Source organism: Medicago truncatula, chromosome 4 (assembly GCF_003473485.1).
Source record: "Medicago truncatula cultivar Jemalong A17 chromosome 4, MtrunA17r5.0-ANR, whole genome shotgun sequence".
NCBI classification, from domain to species: Eukaryota; Viridiplantae; Streptophyta; class Magnoliopsida; order Fabales; family Fabaceae; genus Medicago; species Medicago truncatula.
The window spans coordinates 50700477-50726212 of record NC_053045.1 but is presented as its reverse complement, the minus strand read 5'-3'; the positions used below and the strand labels follow the sequence as shown (position 1 = coordinate 50726212).

Genomic DNA, 25736 nt, shown 5'->3' with positions numbered 1-25736 from the left:
GATTTGATATTTAAAAATTAACAATTATAAAATGTCAGAAATCATTTAATTTGCAAATAAATAAAAACAATTACATCTATGGTAATATAACATGTATATTATGATCACTATTATGCTCATAAAGATGATGTTTCTGAATTCGAGCATATCATCTCCCCTTGTCGATCTCTTTTCAACAACCATTTAACAAATTTTTGAGTTGAGTTTACTCGACGACAAGTAAATGAGGTTGCTCACGTTTTGGTCGGAGTGGCTACCTTATCAGCTAGTCCCATTATTTATTTTAATCCCCCACATTATATAAACAATATTATTTTTAATGAAATGCTATAAACATCTTTTTCTAAAAAAATAAAATAATATATGTTCTTTAAAAAATAATATGTAATATGTAAATATAATACACTTACATATATTATGCATATTATATTTGAGATTGTTACGCAACAAATATTATGGTTATGTGGTTTTGTAAAAAAAAAAAAAAAAGGTTATGTGGTAAGAGTCTTACCCGAACTCATACCCGTCCAAAATGTAAAAAATTACTTTATGTTGATATGTCATGTTATTTTGTTTGATAATTGTCATGTTAATAAAAACTACCATTGATATTTAAAGGATCAACTAAATCATTCCTTCTAACAAATGTTAAAATGAACATATTGTTGGATAATGTATTACAACGTTGCTTTTGGGGATGCAAAAAAATTTCTATTTTTTATTAAAAAAAATTATTCGATACGGGGATGAGGATGAGGTTGGGATACCCGAACCCGTCGGGACGGGGATGAGATTGAATTTCTCATCCCCATTGGGTATGGGTAGGATAACATATAAGTATATGAGAATTGGATATGGGGACGTGGAAGGTAAAACCCGTCCCTACCCCGCCCCATTGCCATGCCTAGGTAAGACTTCCTCACATCCAACTCCATGTACATGGTTAAACTCTCATCCTTTACTCTTACAATCATAAATTTATGGTCGAGTGGTAATGCTTCCTCACATCCTAAATTTACTCTTACAAACCTCTTGCTGGACAATAGAGGAAAACCGTGACAAGTCATTTAATGAGCATTAGAAAGTATTAAATTAGTAAAATTAAGAGAAAAAAGAAATACCTTTCAAAAAACAAAAAAAAAAAGAGAAAAAAGAAAAGAGTTTGACCGGTTTGACTAGAAGACCAACCGGGTCACCGAGTTTTGGCGGTTTTTGCCGGTTCTTTCTAGGCCAATTACGAATCCCACATGTGTACCATTGAGCTTTTAGGGTGTGTTTGTTTCAAGTTATAATTGTTGATTTCTGGGAATAAAATGATTGGAATGTATATGCCTATGTTTGTTACAAGTTTACTAAATTTTATTCCCGGGTATAAAATGTTCCTGGGGATAAAAAAAATTTCCCAAGGAAAAGGGTGGGAATAAAGTTCCCATGGAGATGGGAATAAATTCATAAATAGTTTACCTATTATAATCCCTATTTTTATGGTTCCTAGGAATATTATAAAGCTAACCAAACATATTTTTCCTAAATTCCTTGGAATAAAATTCCCATCTTTATACTCCAAGGAATGTTATTTCTAGGAATAAATTTGGTAAACTTGAAACAAACACGCCCTTAGTGTTATATAACACTGGTTAATTAGGGTTTTAAAAAAAATCAAACAAGCTATAAGGAAAAAAACACGTGAGAGAGAATCAGAGAAAATTGAGAAAACGTGCAATTTTTTCACTATAGCAATTTTGTGCAACTTCGCTGTAACATTTTTTTTCACTATTTTGTTACAATTCAAAAAAATCTCAAATCAACCCATTGCTCAAGAGATAACTAAAAGGATATTTGTTATTGGTATTAGCCTATTGATCTCCAAAATAACAACCAACTCCTCAAGATTTGGATAATTTTTTTTTTTTTGAAGAAATTTGGATAAATTATTTGTTATAGTAAAAAATGGCATTTCATTAAAAACTCAACGTTGATCGATTAAATATAACATTGACAACTATTATTTAATTTATTTTTAAAATTAAAATAATATCATAAATAATTAGTGAAAAAAATTATAATTAATTACGCATGTGTGACTCACGAATAAGAGAGATGAAGGGTGTCTGTAAAACCAGCATGTCTATAAATACCCACTTTATTGATTTGTATTTTTTTTTTGGTGGCTGAAATTTGAACACCGAACCTTACATATTTTATGTATTGTCCATATCAACTGAGTTATGCTCACTATGACACTTTATTGATTTATTGATGTCACAATAGATTGTCTAACATTTAAGGTGCGTTTGATTCATTAAAAAATGAATGACATGACATAACAACTTTAGTTTTCAAGTGTTTGATTTGTAAAATTGTTTCAGGTACATGACAAACTTGAGGCAAGAGACAAGACAAAAACTCATATTTTTGTCCTTCACCAAACCACAACACAACTTTTTGTCCCACGTCCTTAAAAAAAAAAACTTTTTGTCCCACGTATAAGTTATCTAAAATACCAAAATAACATTTTTTCCTCCAAAAATCATATAAAACAAAAAATTACTCAATGCCATAAATAATTATCCTCTGCTGTTTTGTACTATTCTATCTCGTAGTGTTCTCTTATTGTTTTGCAAACCAAATGCTAAAAGGGGACGTAGATGATCTAACTATCCATCGAGTAAAAATCACACTCATGTGAATAATACACATGAATTTTGCTCGTTCATTGTATAAATAAAAGGCAACATTTGTGCCAAAATTAGCGTTCGAATTAAATATCAACTCCTGTTATTAGTTAACAATATTGATGAATAAATCAATGAAATCTGAGAGTTAATGAAATCTGCATCTTACTTCCGAAATTATTCTATCATAGTCCATATATATTTGCCAATAATAATTCTATTAATTTTTCTAAAACATATTTCGCCATAATTTATTCAATTAATCTATTTAATGCACCTTTGAAAAACGTGATTGGACAAAATTACAGGCCTTTCCACAACGCTTATGCTGAATTGTTATTAACAAAGTAACAGAGAGGGTGAATTTAGTTTTACAACAGTTACAAAAAAGTTATAAAAGCAAAGGAATGCTTATATTTTTCTGAAACTTGTTTCTAAGACAATAATTTCAAATGAGAAAACCAATGTCTTCTTCATCCATTGATCATACCTTATTGTTACTTCTCCTTTGCTTTCTGCTCCAAAAACCCACCCAAGCAAGCAAAAAAGTAAGTTTCATAATATATTTTGTTAAGTTTATAACATTAAAAATTGTTTTTTCTTTAGTGTTATTATTTTTTTTTCTTAACATAAAATTTATTTATGTTGTTTTCTTTTCTTAGTCCTACATTGTGTACTTAGGACCACAATCTTATGGGACAGGTCTTACAGCTCTTGATATTGAATCTGTGACAAACTCTCATTATAATTTGCTTGGATCATACGTTGGAAGGTAAAAAAATTAACCGATTTCCATGAAATTCTTTGGTAGTAAAATCAATATGAATTAATTTTAGGATTATTTTTTCTTAAACAGCACTGACAAGGCCAAAGAAGCAATCTTTTATTCTTATAGTAAATATTTTAATGGATTCGCCGCAGTGCTTGATGAAGATGAAGCTGCAATGGTTGCAAGTACGTATTTTAATAGATTTGCATATGATTTATATATATGGACATTTTAACATATAGTTTCCTTAAAAAAATAATATAGTTATTTTAATTAACCATTTGTATTATTGGTGTAGAGCATCCAAATGTGGCATCAATTTTCTTAAACAAACCACGAAAACTTCACACAACTCACTCATGGGATTTCCTCGGATTAGAAAGAAACGGTGTTATTCCAAAGGGTTCATTGTGGAGCAAATCCAAAGGAGAAGATATCATTATTGGGAATTTAGACACTGGTAATTAATTTTGAATTTATTTATTCTTTCATTTGAATGCAATGTGCCTTATGAGACATGATTTGAACCATTTGATAGATGTTTTTTTTGACAAATTAAAACCATTTGATAGATGTTATTATTGTTATACACGTTTCAATTATTTAATACATGTTTTCACCCACCACTTCATGATGTATAATGGGTAAAAAGCTTAATTCCTTTTGTAAAAGAAGGGTTAAATTACAATTGTATAAGTTTTTTTTTTTTTTTTTTTTTATTTTTTATTTTTTTTTATAAGGAGAATTACAATTGTATAAGTTAGCATCCATTTACCAATTTTTAAAGATATGTAGCTAAAATTATTCATAGATATATCTGGAACCAACAAAAAATGTATGCAATTGGATTAGAGATTAGAAATGAATTAAAATATAAAATAATAAGATTATACTGTATATAATATATAGCACTTTTAATCATTAAAAAAAAAAATTATAGCACTTTTAAATTGATTAAAAGTTGAATAAATTTTTTGTCAAAAAAATTATCAATTACTTTCAACTACAAATTACTGTTTTGAGCTTTTCTCCCAAAATTATTTGGGTGTTTGTGTGACTACTCTCATGACTTGTAGAGATCTAGAGTATCACATTTTACACAGTAAATAAAACCCATCAAGAAAATGGAAAGATTCTTTAATTCAAATAAATTTATTGGAATTGATATTTTTCCGTTCTTACAAAAAAAAAACATTATTCCTGCAACTAATTTTTTGGTACTAATAATAGAAAAGTTAATTATAATTAATTGATAGAGCAAATTGCAAATAAGTCCGAGAATGTCCAGCTATCTACATTAATGCTTTAATTTTCCTTTTTATTCTTTTTTTGTTACAAATATTTTATTTTATTTTGTTTTCTATATTTTTTTGCTTGCATGAGAAACAAATTTGTTTTCTATTATTGAGTAGCCTAAAAAATTTTCTCCCATCGAAATGCTAGTTTTTGTTTACTGCATGATGCTATATATGTGGTTTTGTGAAGCTAAATGTGAATGATAGTTGCTCAAATGGTACTATTGAAGGGTGACAGGATTAGTAGGTTCTCTTTTAGTGATGGTCATGGAGATCCTACTATGGTCTTCTTGTGCTTTTGCTAGCAAACTCTACAAGCCCTTAGGCTTGTTTTTTTTCTTCCATTTCTTTAATATGTAACTACCAAAAAAAAAAACTCTAATGGAATATTGTATGACTTATGATAGGTGTTTGGCCTGAATCAAAGAGCTTTAGCGATGAAGGAGTGGGTCCAGTTCCAACCAGATGGCGTGGAATTTGCGATGTTGACATAGATAATACTGATAAATTTAAATGCAACAGGTTAATCTTGTTATATACTCGTATTTATCTAATGAGCATCTTTTTGTTAAAAGTACATATATAGTTTACACATAATACCTAATTTTTCACTCTAACTCCATTTTTATATTATTTGTTCATGATATATAGGAAGCTAATTGGAGCAAGATATTTTTACAAAGGCTATTTGGCAGATGCTGGTAAATCCACAAATGTAACATTCCATAGTGCACGCGACTTTGATGGTCATGGTTCACATACTTTATCAACCGCGGGAGGAAATTTTGTTGCAAATGCAAGTGTATTTGGCAATGGCCTAGGAACAGCAAGTGGTGGATCACCTAACGCACGAGTTGCGGCCTATAAGGTATGTTGGCCACCGCTTGCTGTGGGCGGTGGATGCTATGAAGCAGACATTTTGGCTGGTTTCGAAGCTGCCATACTTGACGGTGTTGATGTGATTTCGGCGTCTGTGGGTGGTGATCCCGTAGAATTTTATGAAAGCAGTATTGCTATAGGGTCTTTCCATGCAGTTGCTAATGGCATTGTTGTAGTTAGTTCTGCTGGAAATACAGGACCTAAACCCAAAACTGCATCCAACTTGGAACCGTGGTCGATCACAGTTGCTGCAAGTACAACGGATAGAGAATTCACTAGTTATGTTACTCTTGGTAACAAGAAAATACTCAAGGTATATTATTAAGAAAACTTTCTTTACTAGATAATGATTTAAATATGTTTTTGGTCACAAGGAATATATAAAATTTTGAAGTCCTTGCGAGATTATATTATTGTCTGTTTTTGGTCATTGTTATTCATTTGTCTTAATTTTTTTTGTTTGTCCCCGCGAGCTTAAACCATACATCAAATCAAATATCATTACATCATTCTCATTCTTTTAATTGATAGGGAGCTAGCCTTTCAGAGTCCCACTTGCCACCTCATAAGTTCTACCCATTAATAAGTGCAGTTGATGCCAAAGCTGATCGTGCATCTTCAGATGATGCGTAAGAATACTTACTTACTTTTCTACTAAGTTGTTTGAGTTTTAAGTTTTGTTAATTGTATATTAATTATCTCTTAATTGCAATCTATTCCACTGTTGTAGCCTTCTTTGCAAGAAAGGAACTCTGGATTCAAAAAAGGCTAAAGGAAAAATAGTTGTTTGTCTTCGAGGCGACAATGATAGAACTGACAAGGGTGTGCAAGCTGCTAGGGCAGGTGCTGTTGGAATGATTTTGGCTAATAACATTGAATCAGGGAATGATGTTCTTTCTGATCCTCATGTGCTTCCTGCTTCACACCTTGGCTATGATGATGGAAGCTACATTTTTAGTTACCTCAACAACACCAAGTAATTTTTTATTTTTTATTTTTTTATTAATATGCTTCTTCATAGTTCATATATACAGAATAAAATTTGGATAAGATTCCTACAGAACAATTTATTTTATATGTTATACATATATGATGCAGGTCTCCTAAGGCTTCAATTTCTAAAGTGGAAACAAAATTAGGGCAAAGTCCATCTCCAATTATGGCTTCATTTTCATCAAGAGGACCTAATATCATTGACCCATCAATCCTCAAGGTTTATTATTTCTTTGAATTAGTTTATCAAAGATATCTAAATGACTTCGTAGTGATTGTGTCAAGTAATTTTGGTTTTATGTTTCAGCCCGACATCACAGGACCGGGAGTCGACATAGTCGCTGCTTATAGTGAAGCTGCTTCTCCCTCTCAACAAAAATCTGATAAACGCAGATCTCCTTTCATTACTTTGTCGGGAACTTCAATGTCAACCCCTCATGTTTCTGGCATTGTTGGTATAATCAAATCTCTTCATCCTGATTGGAGTCCAGCTGCTATTAAGTCCGCGATCATGACCACAGGTAAAGCATAACTTTATACAATCTTAATTTTAATTTTAATCTTTATAATACTAAAACAAATTCAAATATTTTGCAGCGAGAATAAAAGATAATACAGGAAAGCCTATATTGGATTCAACACGCATAAACGCAAATCCATTTGCATATGGTGCGGGGCAAGTCCAACCTAATCATGCCGTGGACCCTGGACTTGTTTATGACCTAAATATCACCGACTATACGAACTATTTGTGCAACCGTGGCTACAAAGGTTCTCGCCTTACTATATTCTACGGCAAGCGATATATTTGTCCAAAATCTTTCAATTTATTAGATTTCAATTATCCTTCAATCTCAATTCCCAACTTGAAGATTAGAGATTTTCTAAATGTTACTCGTACTCTCACCAACGTTGGGTCTCCAAGCACATATAAAGTTCACATTCAAGCACCTCATGAAGTTTTAGTCTCCGTAGAGCCTAAGGTACTAAACTTCAAGGAAAAGGGTGAAAAGAAAGAGTTTAGAGTGACTTTCAGTTTGAAGACTCTAACTAATAATAGTACTGATTATTTATTTGGGAGTTTGGATTGGTCCGATTGCAAGCATCATGTCAGGAGTTCTATTGTAATTAAGCTACAAAACTGAGGTTTCCTTCTTATTTTCCTGGCAGTTTTGAGATGTGCAAGCTCTTTGAAACTTGATAAATTGATGATTAAATCAATATCAATATAAATGTTCGTTCGGCTTACATGTTTGTGGTTGAAATACTCTTGTAAATGCATCATACTGCCTATTCAAATGGGAAAAAGAAAAATGAAATTTTAGATTATATTTGGGTTGATTATTCACGTTTGAGATTAGATTATGGTGTGTCACTGTGCTCTGCTCGATTTCTTCTTAAACACATGGAAGAGTATTTTTTGTTACTATCAAAGTGGCGTAAACAATGAAGTAAAATAGTAAATGAATAAACCAAAAAATGAGAGTATTTTTTACTTTCTTCGTGACAAACGACTAACTAGTCTGTTTGATATGGACCATTTATGCATTTGAGTATTATAGTCAAGAGACCATTTGACAATTCTACTTACACATTATCAGCTTGTATTTTTTAATCTAAGAATTGAGAAAATGATTCATACCGGTAAATTTTAAAAGTGGAAGATTAATTTCACGATTAAATAAAACTTAAGAGATCAAAATTACAATTAATTAAATCTACATTCGTAAGTATTAACGGTTAGCCACAAGGATAAGACGGTGGCGGAAATATTTTCCTTAGGTTGGAGGGATGGAGGTGAAGCTTGGGGTGGCGGCGTCGGTTGTTAGTTTGGGAGGAGGATCTAGTGGGGGATTGTATGTCTTTACTTTCTAATGTTGCTTCTATCACAGATGTTTGGCAGTGGCGCCCAAATGTGGCTGATGGTTATGGTCTGCGATGTGTATCAAATGCAGGAGATGCATAGTCGCGATGAAGTTGTTGATGCAGTTTGACATAAATATGTTCATCTGAAGGTTTCAATTTGTGTGTGGTGTCTCCTCCACAACAGGTGGCCTATATAGGATAATTTGGTGCGTCATGACATCCTGATTCTCAATTGTGCGTGTCCAGATGTGGTAACAATGAAACAACACATCACATTTTAATTCATTGTCGTGTTTTCAGTGTGTTGTGGCAACATGTCAACACTTGGATTTGTTTGAATCAGTGGATCCCCAACATATGTTGGATAATTTTCTTCAGTTTGCTTACTCTTCGGGAGGTTTCAAACCGCGTCGGTCGTTTTTGCAACTTATTTGGCTCTGCGGTGTTTATGTGCTTTGGAATGAAATGAATCGCATATTGTTTTCTAATAAAGTTAAATCTATTATGCAGCTTCTGGAAAATGTCAAAGTTACTTCTTTGAATTGGCTGAAAGCTAAAAATATTTGTTTTACTTTTGGTTACCATTTGTGGTGGCAGCAACTTCTTGTCAGTTTGGGCATTGGTTGATGGTCTTTTTTGTAATTATTGAGAATACTTGGTTGTTACTTGTTATGATCTTCTTTGCACATCTTCTGTCAGAGAGTAGAATTTTTCCCTTATGTAATATATCTCATTTTTGTTTGTTATAAAAAAAATGGTTAGCCAGAAATGATTTATATATGGTTTTTTCTAGATTACCTTTGAAGAATGGTGGATAATTTACCCACCAACCAATGAAAATGAGCAATTTGTTGGTGGGGTCAAGATAGTTCATGATACCACTTAAAAATGTGCTAATGTGGCTAATGTGTATTGGTTGGGGTAAATTACCCACCATTCTTCCATGGGTACCTTAGTTGTCACCTTTATATATACTTTGGTCAAGATCAAACGTTTAATATCAAAATTTCTTTACTACGACTTTTTATCTAAAGAATCAAATAAATTTTTTTGAAAGATAAAGAATCAAATAATTAAAATCCGATAATACACGTACATGGTATCCAATAAATAACACGATTTGATTTTATTTTTGAGAATACAAATAAAATAAAAATGAGATTATTTACCTAAAAAATAAAATCTCATGTTTTATTGTCTTGTTGTTTCGTTGTTTACCTTAAAAATAATAACACGGTTGCCTTGTTTCGTTGTTTGAAAATAATTGTACCTCTTGACCAAAAATAAGTGTACCCGATTGTTTACCTTAAAAACAAAAAATCAATTTCTGATATTAAGTAGATTAAATTTATTTATTTAACATAAATGCCTAAAAAATGAAGAATGAACTTAATCACAATAGTTGACTCCATTACAAACATCATTCATGAGAGAAGCAATGTCTTCATCCATTTGTCATGTGTTAATATCACTTCTTCTACTACATTTTATCTAAAGAATCAAAGAATTAAAATCTGATAAGACACATACATGTTGCAATAAATAACACGATTTGATTTTATTTTAAGAATATAATTAACATATTATCAATGTTGCCTTGTCGTCGTTGTTTGAAAATAATTGTACCCGATTTTTTACCTTAAAAACAAAAAAGCAATTTCTGATATTAATTTAATTAAATTGATTTATTTACCTTGAACAAAAAAATATTTATTTAACATAAATGTTGAAGGAAATGAAGAATGAACTTAACCACAATAGTTGACTCCATAACAAACTCATAATGGCTGCTCACAAAAGGAATTTGAATAAAAAAACAATCACATAACTTAGTTATATAAGTGAGGGAAAACACATACCCTTTGTATATCCTTGAGATTTTATTTTGCATAACAAACATCATTCATGAGAGAAGCAATGTCTTCATCCATTTCTCATGTGTTAATATCACTTCTTCTTTTTGTTTTGCTGCATGAACCTACCCTTGCAATTAAACAGGCAAAGCTTATTGTCTCTTGTTTTCATTATTCGTTGCTCATTCTCATTGTAGACAACTTATGATATTATTAAATTTCATGCTCATCATAATCTAATTTTCATATTTTAATGTTTAAATATTTGGTTTACTAATCAATCATGTGTTTTTTTTTTCGTTAGTCCTATATTGTATACTTAGGATCACATTCTTTCGGTCCAAATCCTTCATCATTTGATTTTGAACTTGCAACGAACTCCCACTATGATATTCTTGCATCTTACGTTGGAAGGTATAAAATTCAATCTCCAAAATCCATAAAATTATGCGGTTAATTGAATCATGAAATGATGATATTTAATATTTTTTTTTTTAATTTTACTACACAGCACCGAGAAGGCCAAAGAAGCAATATTTTACTCTTATAATAGATATATTAATGGATTTGCTGCAATACTTGATGAAGAAGAAGCAGCTCAGCTTTCAAGTATGTAGTTTTGATTTAATTCTTATATATATATATATATGTGTGTGTGTGTGTGTGTGTGAATATTTGTATACACTGTTATTTAATTTTTCTAATTGGTGCTATATTTTTGGTAAATGCAGAGCATCCAAATGTAGTATCAGTTTTCTTAAACAAAAAATATGAACTACACACAACTCGGTCATGGGGTTTCCTTGGTTTAGAGAGAGGTGGTGAATTTTCAAAGGATTCATTGTGGAAGAAATCACTTGGCAAAGACATTATTATCGGAAATTTAGACACCGGTAATAATAGATGAATGAAGTTAATTTGTTTGTCTAGTATATCAAACCCTATCAATTATCAATTGCACTTAATGCATTAGACGATCATGATTTTGATTTCATGACCAAATTAAACAACATGAATCAACACATAAATTATGAATTTTAGGCAGCCAACTTTAACTTGATTTTTTTGGTCTATAATTATAGTTATTTTAATATTTTTCATATACTTTAATTTAAAAGATTAGTTTTTATACACAAATGCTGTAAAAAAAAATTGCATATGCAACCATTCAAATTATTCTAAAAGAATATGTGTAGAGATATTCTAGGAACTAATATATAAACGTGAAATCCTCTAAAAAAAATATAAACATGACATCATAGAGTTATTTGACTTGAGATATGCGTAAAAAAAAACTTTACATTGATGTATACAAATTAAACTATACCGTTTTGGTTAATTATTTAAAAAAAATATATTTCATAATTAACCTCTACAAATATCTTCAGTTTTTTTTTTTTAAATTTACAAATATGATTGAATGCTTAATATCTTTGTTTTTTTTTTTCATTATTAACCTCTAAAAATATCTTGAGTTGAAATCTAAAATTATCTTCGGTTGAAATATGATTGATTGCTTAATTATATAGTATATTTGTTTTCTTAATTTTTAAAACCAATGTTTAGTAACCCTCTTTTTATTGATGTTTTGACTTTTAACAGGTGTTTGGCCAGAATCCAAGAGTTTTAGTGACGAAGGATTTGGACTGATCCCAAAAAAGTGGCGTGGAATCTGTCAAGTTACTAAAGGAAATCCAGATAACTTTCACTGCAACAGGTCTTTCCTTGTAACGACATTAAATCATTTAGAATTTGCTATGGTTTTTTAAAAACTAATCTTTACAAATTATGATGGTAAACGTTTAAGCTTCAGAAGATATACAAGTTTAAATTGAGCTTAGTATATAACCATGATTTGGATTATAATACATAATAAAACCAATTTAATTGTCTTTGATATATTTCTATATGCTCCTATTTTGAATTTTATTACAATTTTGTAGAAAGCTTATTGGAGCAAGATATTTTTTTAAAGGCTTTCTGGCAAATCCTTATAGAGCCAAAAATGTATCGCTTCATAGTGCACGGGATAGTGAAGGTCATGGTTCACACACTTTATCAACTGCTGGAGGAAATTTCGTTGCTAATGCAAGTGTATTTGGCAATGGAAATGGAACAGCAAGTGGTGGATCACCAAAAGCACGAGTTGCAGCCTATAAGGTTTGTTGGGATGGATGTTATGATGCAGACATTTTGGCTGGTTTTGAAGCTGCCATAAGTGATGGTGTTGATGTGCTTTCGGTGTCTTTGGGTAGTGGTGGTTTAGCCCAAGAATATTCCCAAAACAGTATTTCCATAGGATCTTTTCATGCAGTTGCCAACAACATCATTGTTGTGGCTTCTGGAGGTAATTCAGGACCTGTTCCTAGTACTGTATCCAACTTGGAACCTTGGACGCTCACAGTTGCTGCAAGCACAATTGATAGAGATTTCACAAGTTATGTTATTCTTGGTAACAAAAAAATACTCAAGGTATATTGTTTATTACTTACACCTTATATTTTATTTGAAAACGATCATCATATATATGATAGAAAAAGTTAAAATAAGTAAGGAAATTCAGATATGGAAAAGACAAAATTTGTATTTTTGATTATATCGCTAAGCATTAGAAATGTAAAATTTGGGGAACAATTTTTTTATATCTCTAACTTCCTTTGTTATTTTAATATTTTTAGTAAGGTTAATTACTTGTTTGAAATTTTTATTGTTAGGGAGCTAGCCTTTCAGAGCTTGAATTACCACCTCATAAGTTGTACCCATTGATAAGTGCTGCTGATGTCAAATTTGATCATGTGTCTGCAGAGGATGCGTAAGAATGCTTTTGCTTTATGTTGACCTTCTCAAATATCTTTTTTTTATAGTAATCTATAAGTTTGATCTTGTAACTTAAGTAATAAATTTTCAATCTCCTCAGAGACTGTTTTAAAATGACTATTTCATTTTTTTAGTCTTTTTTGCAATCATGGAGCTCTTGATCCACATAAGGCAAAGGGAAAAATATTGGTATGTCTTCGAGGTGACAGTAATAGAGTTGACAAGGGTGTGGAAGCTTCTCGTGTAGGTGCTATTGGAATGATTTTGGCTAATGATAAGGGTTCAGGCGGTGAGATTATAGATGACGCTCATGTGCTTCCCGCTTCACATGTTAGCTTTAAAGATGGAGATTTAATTTTTAAATACGTCAATAACACAAAGTAATTTTTCTCCTATGATACGGGGTTCATAACTTTTTCCATATTTTGATTTTATAGTTTTTATTATTCGTATACATAGAATTTTAATTTCATACATACATTATGTAGGTCTCCTGTAGCTTACATTACTAGAGTTAAAACACAATTGGGTGTAAAGGCATCTCCATCTATAGCTGCATTTTCATCAAGAGGACCAAATAGACTCGACCCTTCAATCCTTAAGGTTGCGATAATTATTAATCAATCTTTAAACAATATGATAAAAAATTTGTAGGTGACATGTAACTGTATAATTTATTTTCTATTTCAGCCTGACATCACTGCACCAGGAGTCAACATAATTGCAGCTTATAGTGAAGCTATATCTCCTACAGAAAATTCATATGATAAGCGAAGAACTCCTTTTATTACTATGTCAGGCACTTCGATGTCATGTCCTCATGTTGCCGGACTTGTTGGGCTGCTTAAATCTATCCATCCTGATTGGAGTCCAGCTGCTATCAAGTCAGCAATCATGACTACAGGTAAAGTATATTACTTATACACATATAAGATTGTGTAACTCAATTTTCTGTGTTTGTTAATCATAAAATTTCAAACCTTTTGCAGCAACGACAAAAAACAACATCGGAGGTCATGTGTTGGATTCATCACAAGAAGAAGCAACTCCTAATGCATATGGTGCAGGGCACGTTCGACCTAATCTTGCAGCAGATCCTGGACTTGTGTATGACCTAAATATAACTGATTATTTGAACTTTTTATGTGGTCGTGGATACAACAGCTCCCAACTTAAATTGTTCTATGGAAGATCTTACACTTGTCCCAAATCCTTCAATTTAATTGATTTCAATTATCCAGCCATCACAGTTCCTGACATTAAAATTGGACAGCCTTTGAACGTTACTCGCACTGTAACCAATGTCGGGTCTCCAAGCAAGTATAGAGTGCTTATCCAAGCACCCGCAGAACTTCTAGTTTCAGTGAACCCTAGGAGACTAAACTTCAAGAAAAAGGGTGAAAAAAGAGAGTTCAAGGTTACATTAACCTTGAAGAAAGGAACTACGTATAAGACTGATTACGTCTTTGGAAAATTGGTTTGGAACGATGGAAAACATCAAGTTGGGACTCCTATTGCAATAAAGTATCCACATTAGTGGTATTTATTTAGGTTACTGCTGCATTTTCTACAAATTGTTTAAGACAGTGTCAATATTTTTCTCCCGTTTTCAATAAAGGGACATGTTGTGTTGTGTACAAGTTCTTCAAAGTTTGTGAAGTGAATATTTCAATGTTGTTTGAATGGTAATTTATGATGAATGGAATCAAATGAATAAGATAAAACAACATGAAATAAGATAATGTTTAACCACTCTGTCAACAATTTATTCCTATAACGTATTAACATTAGAAAAATTTGTGATTTATAAAAGAAAAAAAAAAACGCATTAGAAAAATACTGCTAGATTATATGGGAAAGAGATTAAATAATATGTTTTAATAACATTGAATTTTTTTGTATAAAGACTATGTTGCTGTTAGTATTTAGCAACATGTTAATAGAAACAGTATCAAATAATTAGAGACACGTAAGGAATTGAAGAAAAAAACTTTCCAACCATGATTCTGACAGTTATTACCGTTAGAGCATAAACAAATTGAATACAAGCATATGTCTATCGATATGGTGTTTGCCTCATCTAGTACCAGTAAATAAAGTTCCATACAATTTGAAGTTTGGTTGGTAGTTAATATCTGGTCAATAACCGTTTAACTGATCAAACTCGAATGCTCTCAATTGGATAGAATTTATCTTTTAAAAATTTGGCCAGAAGGGAATCAACATACACCATGAGCTGCCATCCTTGTTTTGTAAAGAGGACTTCATTAAAGCATCTAAGGCTTTGTTTGCACGTTTGGAGGGGAAGGGAGGGGAGGAGTTTGTAAAAAAAGGAAGGAGTAAGTGGAAATTGAGAGGGGAAGGCTTTGGGGTTTCATTTATCTTCATAATTCTATACCCTCCTCATTTGGGGGAACTCAAAAATTGTACTAGAGGAGGGTTTTGAGGGATCTTGGAGGGTTTACATGAATTTTTCAAATTTAATCTAAGTAGTTATAATATTCTTAAAATTAAAAATATATTAATCATAAACGTTAATTATCATTCTCTAAAAATTTACTCTTTCAAAAAATGTGAAAGATTTTACAATTTTCCCATATATTTCCAACCCTCGAGAGTCTTCATTTCTCGCCTCCAAACTCCCAAACAAAACCTAAGTTTCATAAACCCTATTTCCCCATCATATTTGGGCTTGCATAAATGATTCCACATAATCCAATAAACTTTAGTCTCAAAGTCTTTACTCTCCCACCAAAATTTCATACTATATCCACCATTTTATGGCAAAACCCTTCGGGTAGGGATAGCTTGGATCACTGTTTTTATAAAAAATGCAAGAGGAAAGAGGTTCTCAATGTCTAAGACCGCTTTGAGGGGCAAAACTTTGAAATGATATCTCGTTGATGAAAAGAATGGAGAAGGAACTAGAACAAACACACTTTATGATAGTTTTTGTCAATTTTATTGGAAAACCGATCACTAGAAAAGTTTAATGAATGAAAAAACTCCCATTTCACCTTATCATACGCCTTGGCCATATCAAATTTTAATACCGCAAAATTTGTCTTCTTGTTACAATTCTTCACACAACGAAAAATGTAAAAAGTGCTGAGGGTAGTTTTAGATATTAATCTTCTTGGCACAAACACACTATAATTGTAACCAATTATATCAGGTAAAATGATTTATATCCTATTGTTTTTGGATTTCCAAACGGTTGTATTTTGGATTTCTAAATCTATTTTGAAATTTTTTTCATCGAAGTTGTTACTAGGTTGAGTCACGACCAGGTCGCTCTCTTTAAGATGTTTCGTGGCACTGCCCAAAATTGTGCAAGACAGACTATCAACCACGTCGCCTCCAGAATAAAACTAGTCCAAAAACAACTGTGCGATTAACTACTGCACTGTAGAAAACCGTTCGAGAATTACACCCTCAAATATGGCTATTAAAGCCACTTTAATTTGATACTGACCCCACTATTATATCGTACTGTGACCATTCTATTATGGTACTGAGACCATTTAAATATGGTGTTACCACCATTCTAACTTTTAACATCTCCAAATGTCAATATGGTATTTCAATCACTCAAATATGGCGCTACCACCATTCTAACATCTAACTTCTTGAAGAATCGAAGAAGAATTTATTTTTAAGATCGTTCTTAATTTTCGAAGGGACATTATACCGAAAAATGGACTATGGTCTTAAGAACACTCTTAATTCCGAAGGGACAGAAAAAAGGAGATGAAGAGAAGAAAAACTCGTCAACACAAGTCAAGAAAGGGAGCAGAGAGAAAGAGTTCTCGACAACTCAATAAAACTCTTCGATGTTTTTAACTAATTTGGAGAAAAAAACTGTCAATGTGAGCATAGCTCAGTTTGTAGGGACATGCATTATTATATGCAGGGGCCGGGTTCGAACCCTGGACACCCCACTTATTCACCTTCAAAAAGATGAATTATAGCCACTAGACCACTTGAAAAAAGAAAAAAAAACTAAAACGGTTTGTGTTGAGTTTTTTTCCTTTATTTTCGACGTTTAGGGAAAATAAGCATAAATTTCAAATTGTTGTTAATTAATTCATCCACGGAAGAAACTCTTCTTTTGTAACAACTAGTATGGACACCCGTGCCAAGCACGGGCTAGAATTTCGATATATTCGAGGAAGAAAATGTTCTGATGATGTATGAATTGTCGGTTAAAGTTGAATATTAAATAAAAAAGTGGAGGTTGAACAACAAATAAATTAATAAAACTCATATTTAAGTCTTCAATTTTTCAATGAAGATGTGGTATCATTCTCACTTGTGTGGTTTCACTTTATGCAATGTGTCAAATCATAGCAATGTTCACTCCTCTATAAGGCCCAACGGTGGTATTATATCTCGGTTCAACGTTATGAGGAGGGAGGGGGTGCTTCTTGGTGGTGGATCACAGACACGGAGAGTCTCTTAATAGAGAGATGTTAATGTGTCAATTGTGAGTAAAAGTTTAACATTGGATATGCAAGAGTAGATGTTGAAAAACATATGAGGGAGATTATCATATACCTAATGTCTTAGGACTTTGGGTGAAAAGGTGATGTCGATCTCACTTGTGTTGTTGCTATTTGACTAATATGATGATACAAATCAATGTAGGCTTCCATATAAGTCACAACATTATAATGATTTGTTTTGTTAGTTTTTTAGTGTCATTTGTTTAATTCTTTTATCTTAAATTTTAGCTTTAGGATGTCATTCGCTTTAATGCATATTTGTTATTTCAAATTTCTTCACTTTTAGTCTTTCGTATGACATGACAGTAGAAAAATGTAGACTTGTTTGTGTTGAGTTGACAACATACATGTGTATTAGACATTTTAATTTGATGCGACATTTTTTTGGTTGAGTCTATTATTTTGGTAGCATGATTTTCCAGTAATTTCCATCTCCTTCACAAAATCATAAATTATCAGCAACTCATTCTATTAATTATATTGTCAATGATAAAACACACTCTTCTTAGTTTTTCTTCTTATCATTCATCTCTTATTCAAATTCATTTTTCATCTTCTTTCTTTTTCTAATTTACTTTCTATCTTCTCACTAAAGAAAGAAACAAAGACACCCACCTCTCTATGAAATAGCCACCAACTCACATTTTTTACCATGTTGTTCCTCTTATCTTATTTTTCTATCTCACCATATCATAGACACGGAGAATCTCACACTTAAGGGAGAGATGTTAATGTGTCATTTGTGAGTAAAACTTCTACATTGGATGCAAGACTATATATTGAGCAACATATAAGTTAAATGACAAATATACCTAAAGTCTTAAGGTTTTGGATGAAGATGTGGTGTCAATCTCACTTATGGGGTTTCTCTAAGCCAAATGTGATGATTCAAGTCATTACAGGCTCCCTCGGAGCTCCAATCATTATGATAAATTGTTGTCTTAGTTTTTGGTTGTCCTTTGCTTAATTTTTTATATTAAATATAAGTTTTTGGGTGTAGTTCACTTTCATGCGGTTGCTTTTATTCAACCTTTTTTCTTTCAAATACCTCAACTTTTGAACTTTAATCTTGTTTACGGTATTCTTATGGCCCCAATCCCAGATAAAAGAAAAGGGTTGCATTACCATCTACAAGAAAATGATGTGGTTGACAAAGTGACGTTTTAAAATGATGTGGCACTTTATTTCTTGTGTCTATTTTTTTGGTAAAACACTACTCATAAATCTCCAAGTGCTTCAACTAACCCGTAAAATTACCAATAAGTCACTCTATTCCGGAAAACACTTGAGTGACATTGTGGTTGGTGACTTTGATCAACCACAATGCCACAAGTGTATAAAAAAACAAAAAAAAACCTTGTGAAATAGAAGAAAAAAAAAAAGCTACTTATGACATTGTGTTCCACGGACAAAATACAAACTACTTTTTTTCCTTATAACACACATTATTCCCTGTGAACTTAGCTCAGTTGATAAGGACAATGCATAATATATGCAAGGTTCGGGATTCGAATCTAAGACACTAAAAAAAAAAATTCTACTTATTACCTTCCTATTCAAATAAATAAAAATCTATTTATTACCTTCCTTATTCGAAAATAATAGTACCGGTTTCCTACCATGAAAATTCCTTGTTTGGAAATAATAGTACCTGTTTCTTACCATGAAAACAAAAATGCAATTTTCGATATTAATTAAATTAAATTTATTTTGTTAACATAAATGCCTAAAAGATGAAGAATGAACTTAACCACAATTAGGGATGGCAATTAGACCCAGATCCAATGGATACCCGCAAAAAATACCCACAATGGGTAGGGTAAAACCCCGCTTTTATGGATCTGGGCACGGGTACGGGTAATACCCACAAAATTAAATGGGTATGGGCACGGGTAAGGGTATTATACTGCCCAGACCCGCAACCCCGCATATACATATTTATATAGTATCATAAATTATTTATTTATTTTTTATGTATAATTAATTAATTAATTTAGCTATTTAAGCCTAAATCTAAATTTAAACCAAACAACTGCTTAATACAATAACAACTCCATCATGCCGGTGTATAATTTTTTAGGGATATTTTGGATGTTTTTTATTTGACTAAATACCACGATTCATATTATTTTATGAGTTAATTTTAAAAACTTGGGATCGTAGTTTTATTTGATTTGTGATGTTTTTTTTGTTTTTTCATAGTTAAAGTGCGGGTAATGGGTGCGGGTATGTGCACTTAGGTATCCATAGGGTATGGGGAAGGGGACTAAAGTTGTTACCCACGAGGGTACGGGCACGGGTACGGGTATTTTTTATAAATGAGGGTATGGGGACGGGCAGTGTAGTACCCTACCCATTGGGTACCCATTGCCATCCCTAACCACAATAGTTGACTTCATTACAAATAATGGTTGTTCACATTGGGAATTTGGTAAAAATTAATCACAGAAAATAGTATATAAGCGAAGGAGAGCACATACACTTTGTATATCCCTAAAATTTATTTTGAAAAACAAACATCATTCATGAGAGAAACAATGTCTTCATCCATTTCTCATGTGTTAATGTCACTTCTTCTTTTTGTTTTACTGCAGGAACCTACCCTTGCAATTAAACAGGCAAGCTTATTTTCTCAAATTTTCATTATTCATTGCTCACTAAAGTTTTGTTTTTTAAATTAAAAATGGTCACAAAATTTCTGTCACTGTAGACAACTTATGGTGCTCATCATAATCTAATTTTTATATTTTAATGTTTAACTATTTGGTCTAATAATCAATCATGTTTTTTTTTTTTTTTTTTTTTGTTAGTCCTATATTGTATACTTAGGATCACATTCTCATGGTCCAAATCCTTCATCATTTGATATTGAATCTGCCACAAACTCTCACTATGATTTACTTGGATCTTACCTTGGAAGGTATAAAATTCAATCTCCAAAATGCATAAAATTATGTGGTCAATTAAATTATGAAATGATGATATATTTTTTTTGTTACACAGCACCGAAAAGGCGAAAGAAGCAATATTTTACTCTTATAATAGATACATTAATGGATTTGCTGCAATACTTGATGAAGATGAAGCAGCTCAGCTTTCAAGTATGTAGTTTTGATTTAATTCTTACATTTATCTTCCATTTTGTATGATATATATGAATATTGTTATACATTGTTATATAATTTTTCTAATTGGTTTTTTTTTTCTTTTTTGTCAACTAATTGGTGTTATTTTATTGGTGAATGCAGAGCATCCGAATGTTGTATCGATTTTCTTAAATGAAAAATATGAACTATACACAACCCGATCGTGGGATTTTCTTGGGTTAGAGCGAGGTGGTGGATTTCCAAAAGATTCATTGTGGAAGAGATCATTGGGTGAAGACGTTATTATTGGAAATTTAGACACCGGTATAGAAATATAAATAAAGTATTAATTTATTTATGTTTGTCCCATGCGATCTAATTCAAAAGACACTTTTTTTTTATTTTTATTTTTTATGATAAGATTCTTGTAAAACTTTAATTGAACTATTTGATTTACGTGAAACTTTATTATCTTAGCTACTTCAATTATTTTCATTTATTTTAATTTTTTTTAAAAAAAATCTATGCACAAATGGTGTAAAACATTTTTACATGTGCAATCAATTAAATTGCTCTAAATGATCATGTGTTTGAAGGGTAATCTAATGGATACATGTGTACTGTGTACAGATATTTTAGAAACAAATATATAAATTTGACATCACATAGTGATTTGATATGTGTATAAAAAAACTTTACACAAATGTACGTAGATTAAGGGCTATGCTATATGTAGCGACAAAAAGTCTCGCGAATATCCCACGAATTATGTTTTATAAGCTTTTGCCGCTTTCCATTTCACAGTTATTACTCTCTACCTTTTTTTTTCCACTCAAAACTTGGCGACCAACTACATATGAAGACACATGAAGGCTGAAGCAAACACTGTATGCTCAGAAAAAGACAATAAGCAAAGGCAACTTTGTCACGTCTCTAAACTTTGGTAATTGAAGAGAACCAATAAAATAATACAATGAAGAGAATCCGGAGATTGAGTGGAACAACAGGAAACAAGGGGAGAGATAAATGGTATCACCAAAAAGAGATAAAACAAGGAAATCACCGCTTTTGAGCTTTTCTCGTGTGATATTCGTGAAATTTTTGTCGCGATGTTAAGCATTTTCCGTAGATTAAATTCTACTGTTTTGGTTAATTATTTAAAAAAAAAAAAAATCATAATTAACCTCGACAAATATCTTTGTTGAAACATGATTGAATATTTCATTATATAATTTTTTTTCAATATTTTTTTTAGATTTTTATAACCATTGTTTATCGGATTCCACTTGTGTACCATTAAGGTACCAATGATATATACCATTGGCCAATTAAAATGTGCCACCTACCGATGTTACTTTATAAATATTTTATTTAATATATTTTTTTAATGAATATGCCACGTGGCACATTCTAATTGGGCAATGGTATATACCATTATAGTACCACAGGTGGAATCCATGTTTATCAACCCACTTTTTTGGGTAGCACTTGGGTGACATAGAGTTGGGTGACATTGGTGACATTGGCCAATCACAATGTCCCAATGCTTGTGAAAGAGAGAGAAACATAAGCATTGTGGCATTGTGATTGGTCAATGTCACCAATGTCACCCAACTCTATGTCACCCAAGTATTTTCCCACTTTTTTATTGATGTTGTGACTTATGATAGGTGTTTGGCCAGAATCTAAGAGTTTTAGCGATGAAGGATATGGTCCAATCCTTAAAAAGTGGCATGGAACTTGTCAAGTTGGTAAAAGAAATCCCGATCACTTTCACTGCAACAGGTCTTTTACTCTCGAAATAATTCCCCATATATTTAATTGTATTTTATCTAGTAGCTTTAAGTCCTTAAAATGGTATTACATCATTCATAATTTTCTATGCTCATACTTTTATATTATTCTATATGCTCATACTTTGAATTTTTATTACATCTTTGTAGGAAGCTTATTGGAGCAAGATATTTTAACAAAGGCTATCTGGCAGTGCCAATTCCTATTAGAAACCCAAATGAAACATTCAATAGTGCACGTGACTTTGAAGGTCATGGTTCACATACTTTATCAACTGCTGGAGGAAATTTCGTTGCCAATGCAAGTGTATTTGGCAATGGAAATGGAACAGCAAGTGGTGGATCACCAAAAGCACGAGTTGCAGCCTATAAGGTTTGTTGGGACGATGGATGTCAAGATGCAGATATTTTGGCTGGTTTTGAAGCTGCAATAAGTGATGGTGTCGACGTGCTTTCAGTGTCTTTGGGTAGAAATATTCCTGTTGAATTTCACAATAGCAGTATTTCCATAGGGTCTTTCCATGCAGTTGCCAACAACATCATTGTTGTGGCTGCTGGAGGAAATTCAGGACCTTCTCCTAACACTGTAGCAAACCTGGAACCTTGGACGCTCACAGTTGCTGCAAGCACAATAGATAGAGATTTCACAAGTTATGTTATTCTTGGTAACAAGAAAATATTCAAGGTATATTGTTTATATCTCTAATTTCCTTTGTTATTTTAATTCTTTAATTTAGTAAGTTTAATTAATTGTTTGAAATTGTCATTGTTAGGGAGAGAGCCTTTCAGAGCATGAATTACCGCCTCATAAGTTGTACCCATTGATTAGTGCTGCTGATGCCAAATTTGATCATGTGTCAGCGGGAGAAGCGTAAGAATACTTTCATTTTAAGTTGACACCTTCTCAAATAAATTTTGTGTAGTTGTCCATCGGCTTGATCTTGTAACCTAAAGTAACAAATTTTCAATCTCTTCAGAGATAGTTTTCAAATGATTATTTTATTTTATGCAGCCTCCTTTGCATTAATGGGTCTCTTGATTCTCATAAAGCAAAGGGAAAAATATTGGTATGTCTTCTAGGTAACAATAGTAGAGTTGACAAGGGTGTGGAAGCTTCTCGTGTAGGTGCTGTTGGAATGATTTTGGCTAATGACGATTTTTCAGGCGGTGAAATTATACCTGACGCTCATGTGCTTCCCGCTTCACATGTTAACTTTAAAGATGGAAACGTCATTTTAAAATATGTCAATTACACCAAGTAATTTTTCTCCCATGATATGGGCTCCATAACTTTTTCCATGATTTGATTTTATAGTTTTCATTACTCATATACTTAATTTCATACATACATTATGTAGGTCTCCTGTAGCTTACATTACTAGAGTTAAAACACAATTGGGTGTAAAGGCATCTCCATCTATAGCTGCATTTTCATCAAGAGGACCAAATATCCTTGCCCCTTCAATCCTTAAGGTTGCGATAATTATTAATCAATCTTTAAGCAATATTATAAAAAAAATTGTAGGTGACCATGTAATTGTAAATTTTATTTTCTATTTCAGCCTGACATCACTGCACCAGGAATCAAAATAATTGCAGCTTATAGCGAAGCTATACCTCCTTCACCAAGTGAATCTGATAAGCGAAGAACTCATTTTAATATTATGTCAGGCACTTCGATGGCATGTCCTCATGTTGCCGGACTTGTTGGGCTGCTTAAATCTATCCATCCTGATTGGAGTCCAGCTGCTATCAAGTCAGCAATCATGACTACAGGTAAAGTATATTACTTATACACATATAAGATTGTGTAACTCAATTTTCTATGCTTATTAATCATAAAATTTCAAACCTTTTGCAGCAACAACAAAAGACAACATCGGAGGCCATGTGTTGGATTCATCACAAGAAGAAGCAACTCCTCATGCATATGGTGCAGGGCACGTTCGACCTAATCTTGCAGCAGATCCTGGACTTGTGTATGACCTAAATATAACTGATTATTTGAACTTTTTATGTGGTCGTGGATACAACAGCTCGCAACTTAAATTGTTCTATGGAAGACCTTACACTTGTCCCAAATCCTTCAATTTAATTGATTTCAATTATCCAGCCATCACAATTCCTGACTTTAAAATTGGACAGCCTTTGAACGTTACTCGTACTGTAACCAATGTCGGGTCTCCAAGCAAGTATAGAGTGCATATCCAAGCACCCGCAGAATTTCTAGTTTCAGTGGAGCCTAGGAGACTAAATTTTAAGAAAAAGGGTGAAAAAAGAGAGTTCAAGGTTACATTAACCTTGAAGAAAGGAACTACGTATAAGACTGATTACGTCTTTGGAAAATTGGTTTGGACCGATGGAAAACATCAAGTTGGGACTCCTATTGCAATAAAGTATCCACATTAGTGGTATTTATTTAGGTTACTGCTGCATTTTCTACAAATTGTTTAAGACAGTGTCAATATTTTTCTCCCGTTTTCAATAAAGGGACATGTTTTGTTGTGTACAAGTTCTTTAAAGTTTGTGAAGTGAATATTTCAATGTTGTTTGAATGGTAATTTATGATGAATGGAATCAAATATGAATAAGATAAAACAATATGAATTAAAATAATGTTCAACCAATCTCTAACAATTTATTCCTTTTCAAAAAAAAAAAAAAATTCCTATAACGTATTAACATTAGAAAAATATTGTGATTTGTCAAAAAACAAACACATTAGAAATTAATACCGCAAGATTATACGGAAAAGAGATTAATAATATGTTTTAATAACATTGAATTTTTTTGTATAAAGACTATGTTGGTATAAGTATTTAGCAACATGTTAATAGAAACAATATAAAATAATTAGACACAAAGGAATTGAAGAAAAAAACTTTCCAACCATGATTCTAACAGTCATTACCGTTAGAGCATAAGCATATGTCTATTGAAGTTATTTTTATTAACAGAAATTTAAAGTTTTGTTGGTAGTTAGTATCTAGTCAATAGTTGTTTCACTGATGAAACTCGAATGCTCTCAATTGACTCAACAATAACTAAAACTCATTAAGGATCTTAGTTCAATGACATAGGATAGTATTTATCATTTAAAAATTTGGCCATAATGGAACCAACATACACCAATACCATGAGCTGCCATCTAAGGAGGACTTCATTAAAGCCCCTAAGATTCATGAACCCTATTTCCCCGTCAGAT

General features: G+C 32.1%; 3 protein-coding genes across 3 annotated transcripts; all 3 read left to right on the top strand.

Moving 5' to 3' along the window:
* The first annotated feature begins 3003 nt into the window (after positions 1 to 3003).
* On the top strand, positions 3004 to 7932 carry LOC25493667 (subtilisin-like protease SBT5.4). The gene is made up of 11 exons (XM_024781566.2): positions 3004 to 3223; positions 3338 to 3447; positions 3532 to 3629; positions 3743 to 3904; positions 5147 to 5261; positions 5391 to 5931; positions 6150 to 6247; positions 6349 to 6594; positions 6717 to 6831; positions 6919 to 7132; positions 7209 to 7932. Exons 1-11 carry the CDS (start codon positions 3128 to 3130, stop codon positions 7754 to 7756), a joined length of 2343 nt encoding a protein of 780 aa, XP_024637334.1. The 5' UTR covers positions 3004 to 3127; the 3' UTR covers positions 7757 to 7932.
* A 2462-nt stretch (positions 7933 to 10394) lies between these two features.
* LOC112421166 (subtilisin-like protease SBT5.4) lies at positions 10395 to 14817 on the top strand. Its single transcript, XM_039832800.1, has 11 exons — positions 10395 to 10475; positions 10635 to 10744; positions 10842 to 10939; positions 11062 to 11223; positions 11933 to 12047; positions 12274 to 12802; positions 13045 to 13142; positions 13282 to 13527; positions 13636 to 13750; positions 13838 to 14051; positions 14137 to 14817. Exons 1-11 carry the CDS (start codon positions 10395 to 10397, stop codon positions 14682 to 14684), a joined length of 2316 nt encoding a protein of 771 aa, XP_039688734.1. The 3' UTR covers positions 14685 to 14817.
* Positions 14818 to 20164: 5347 nt separating this feature from the next.
* LOC11426368 (subtilisin-like protease SBT5.3) lies at positions 20165 to 25017 on the top strand. The gene is made up of 11 exons (XM_039833880.1): positions 20165 to 20270; positions 20463 to 20572; positions 20656 to 20753; positions 20901 to 21062; positions 22409 to 22523; positions 22682 to 23216; positions 23305 to 23402; positions 23544 to 23789; positions 23890 to 24004; positions 24094 to 24307; positions 24393 to 25017. The coding sequence occupies exons 1-11, from the start codon at positions 20178 to 20180 to the stop codon at positions 24938 to 24940; spliced, it is 2334 nt and encodes a 777-aa protein (XP_039689814.1). The 5' UTR covers positions 20165 to 20177; the 3' UTR covers positions 24941 to 25017.
* Positions 25018 to 25736: the final 719 nt, after the last annotated feature.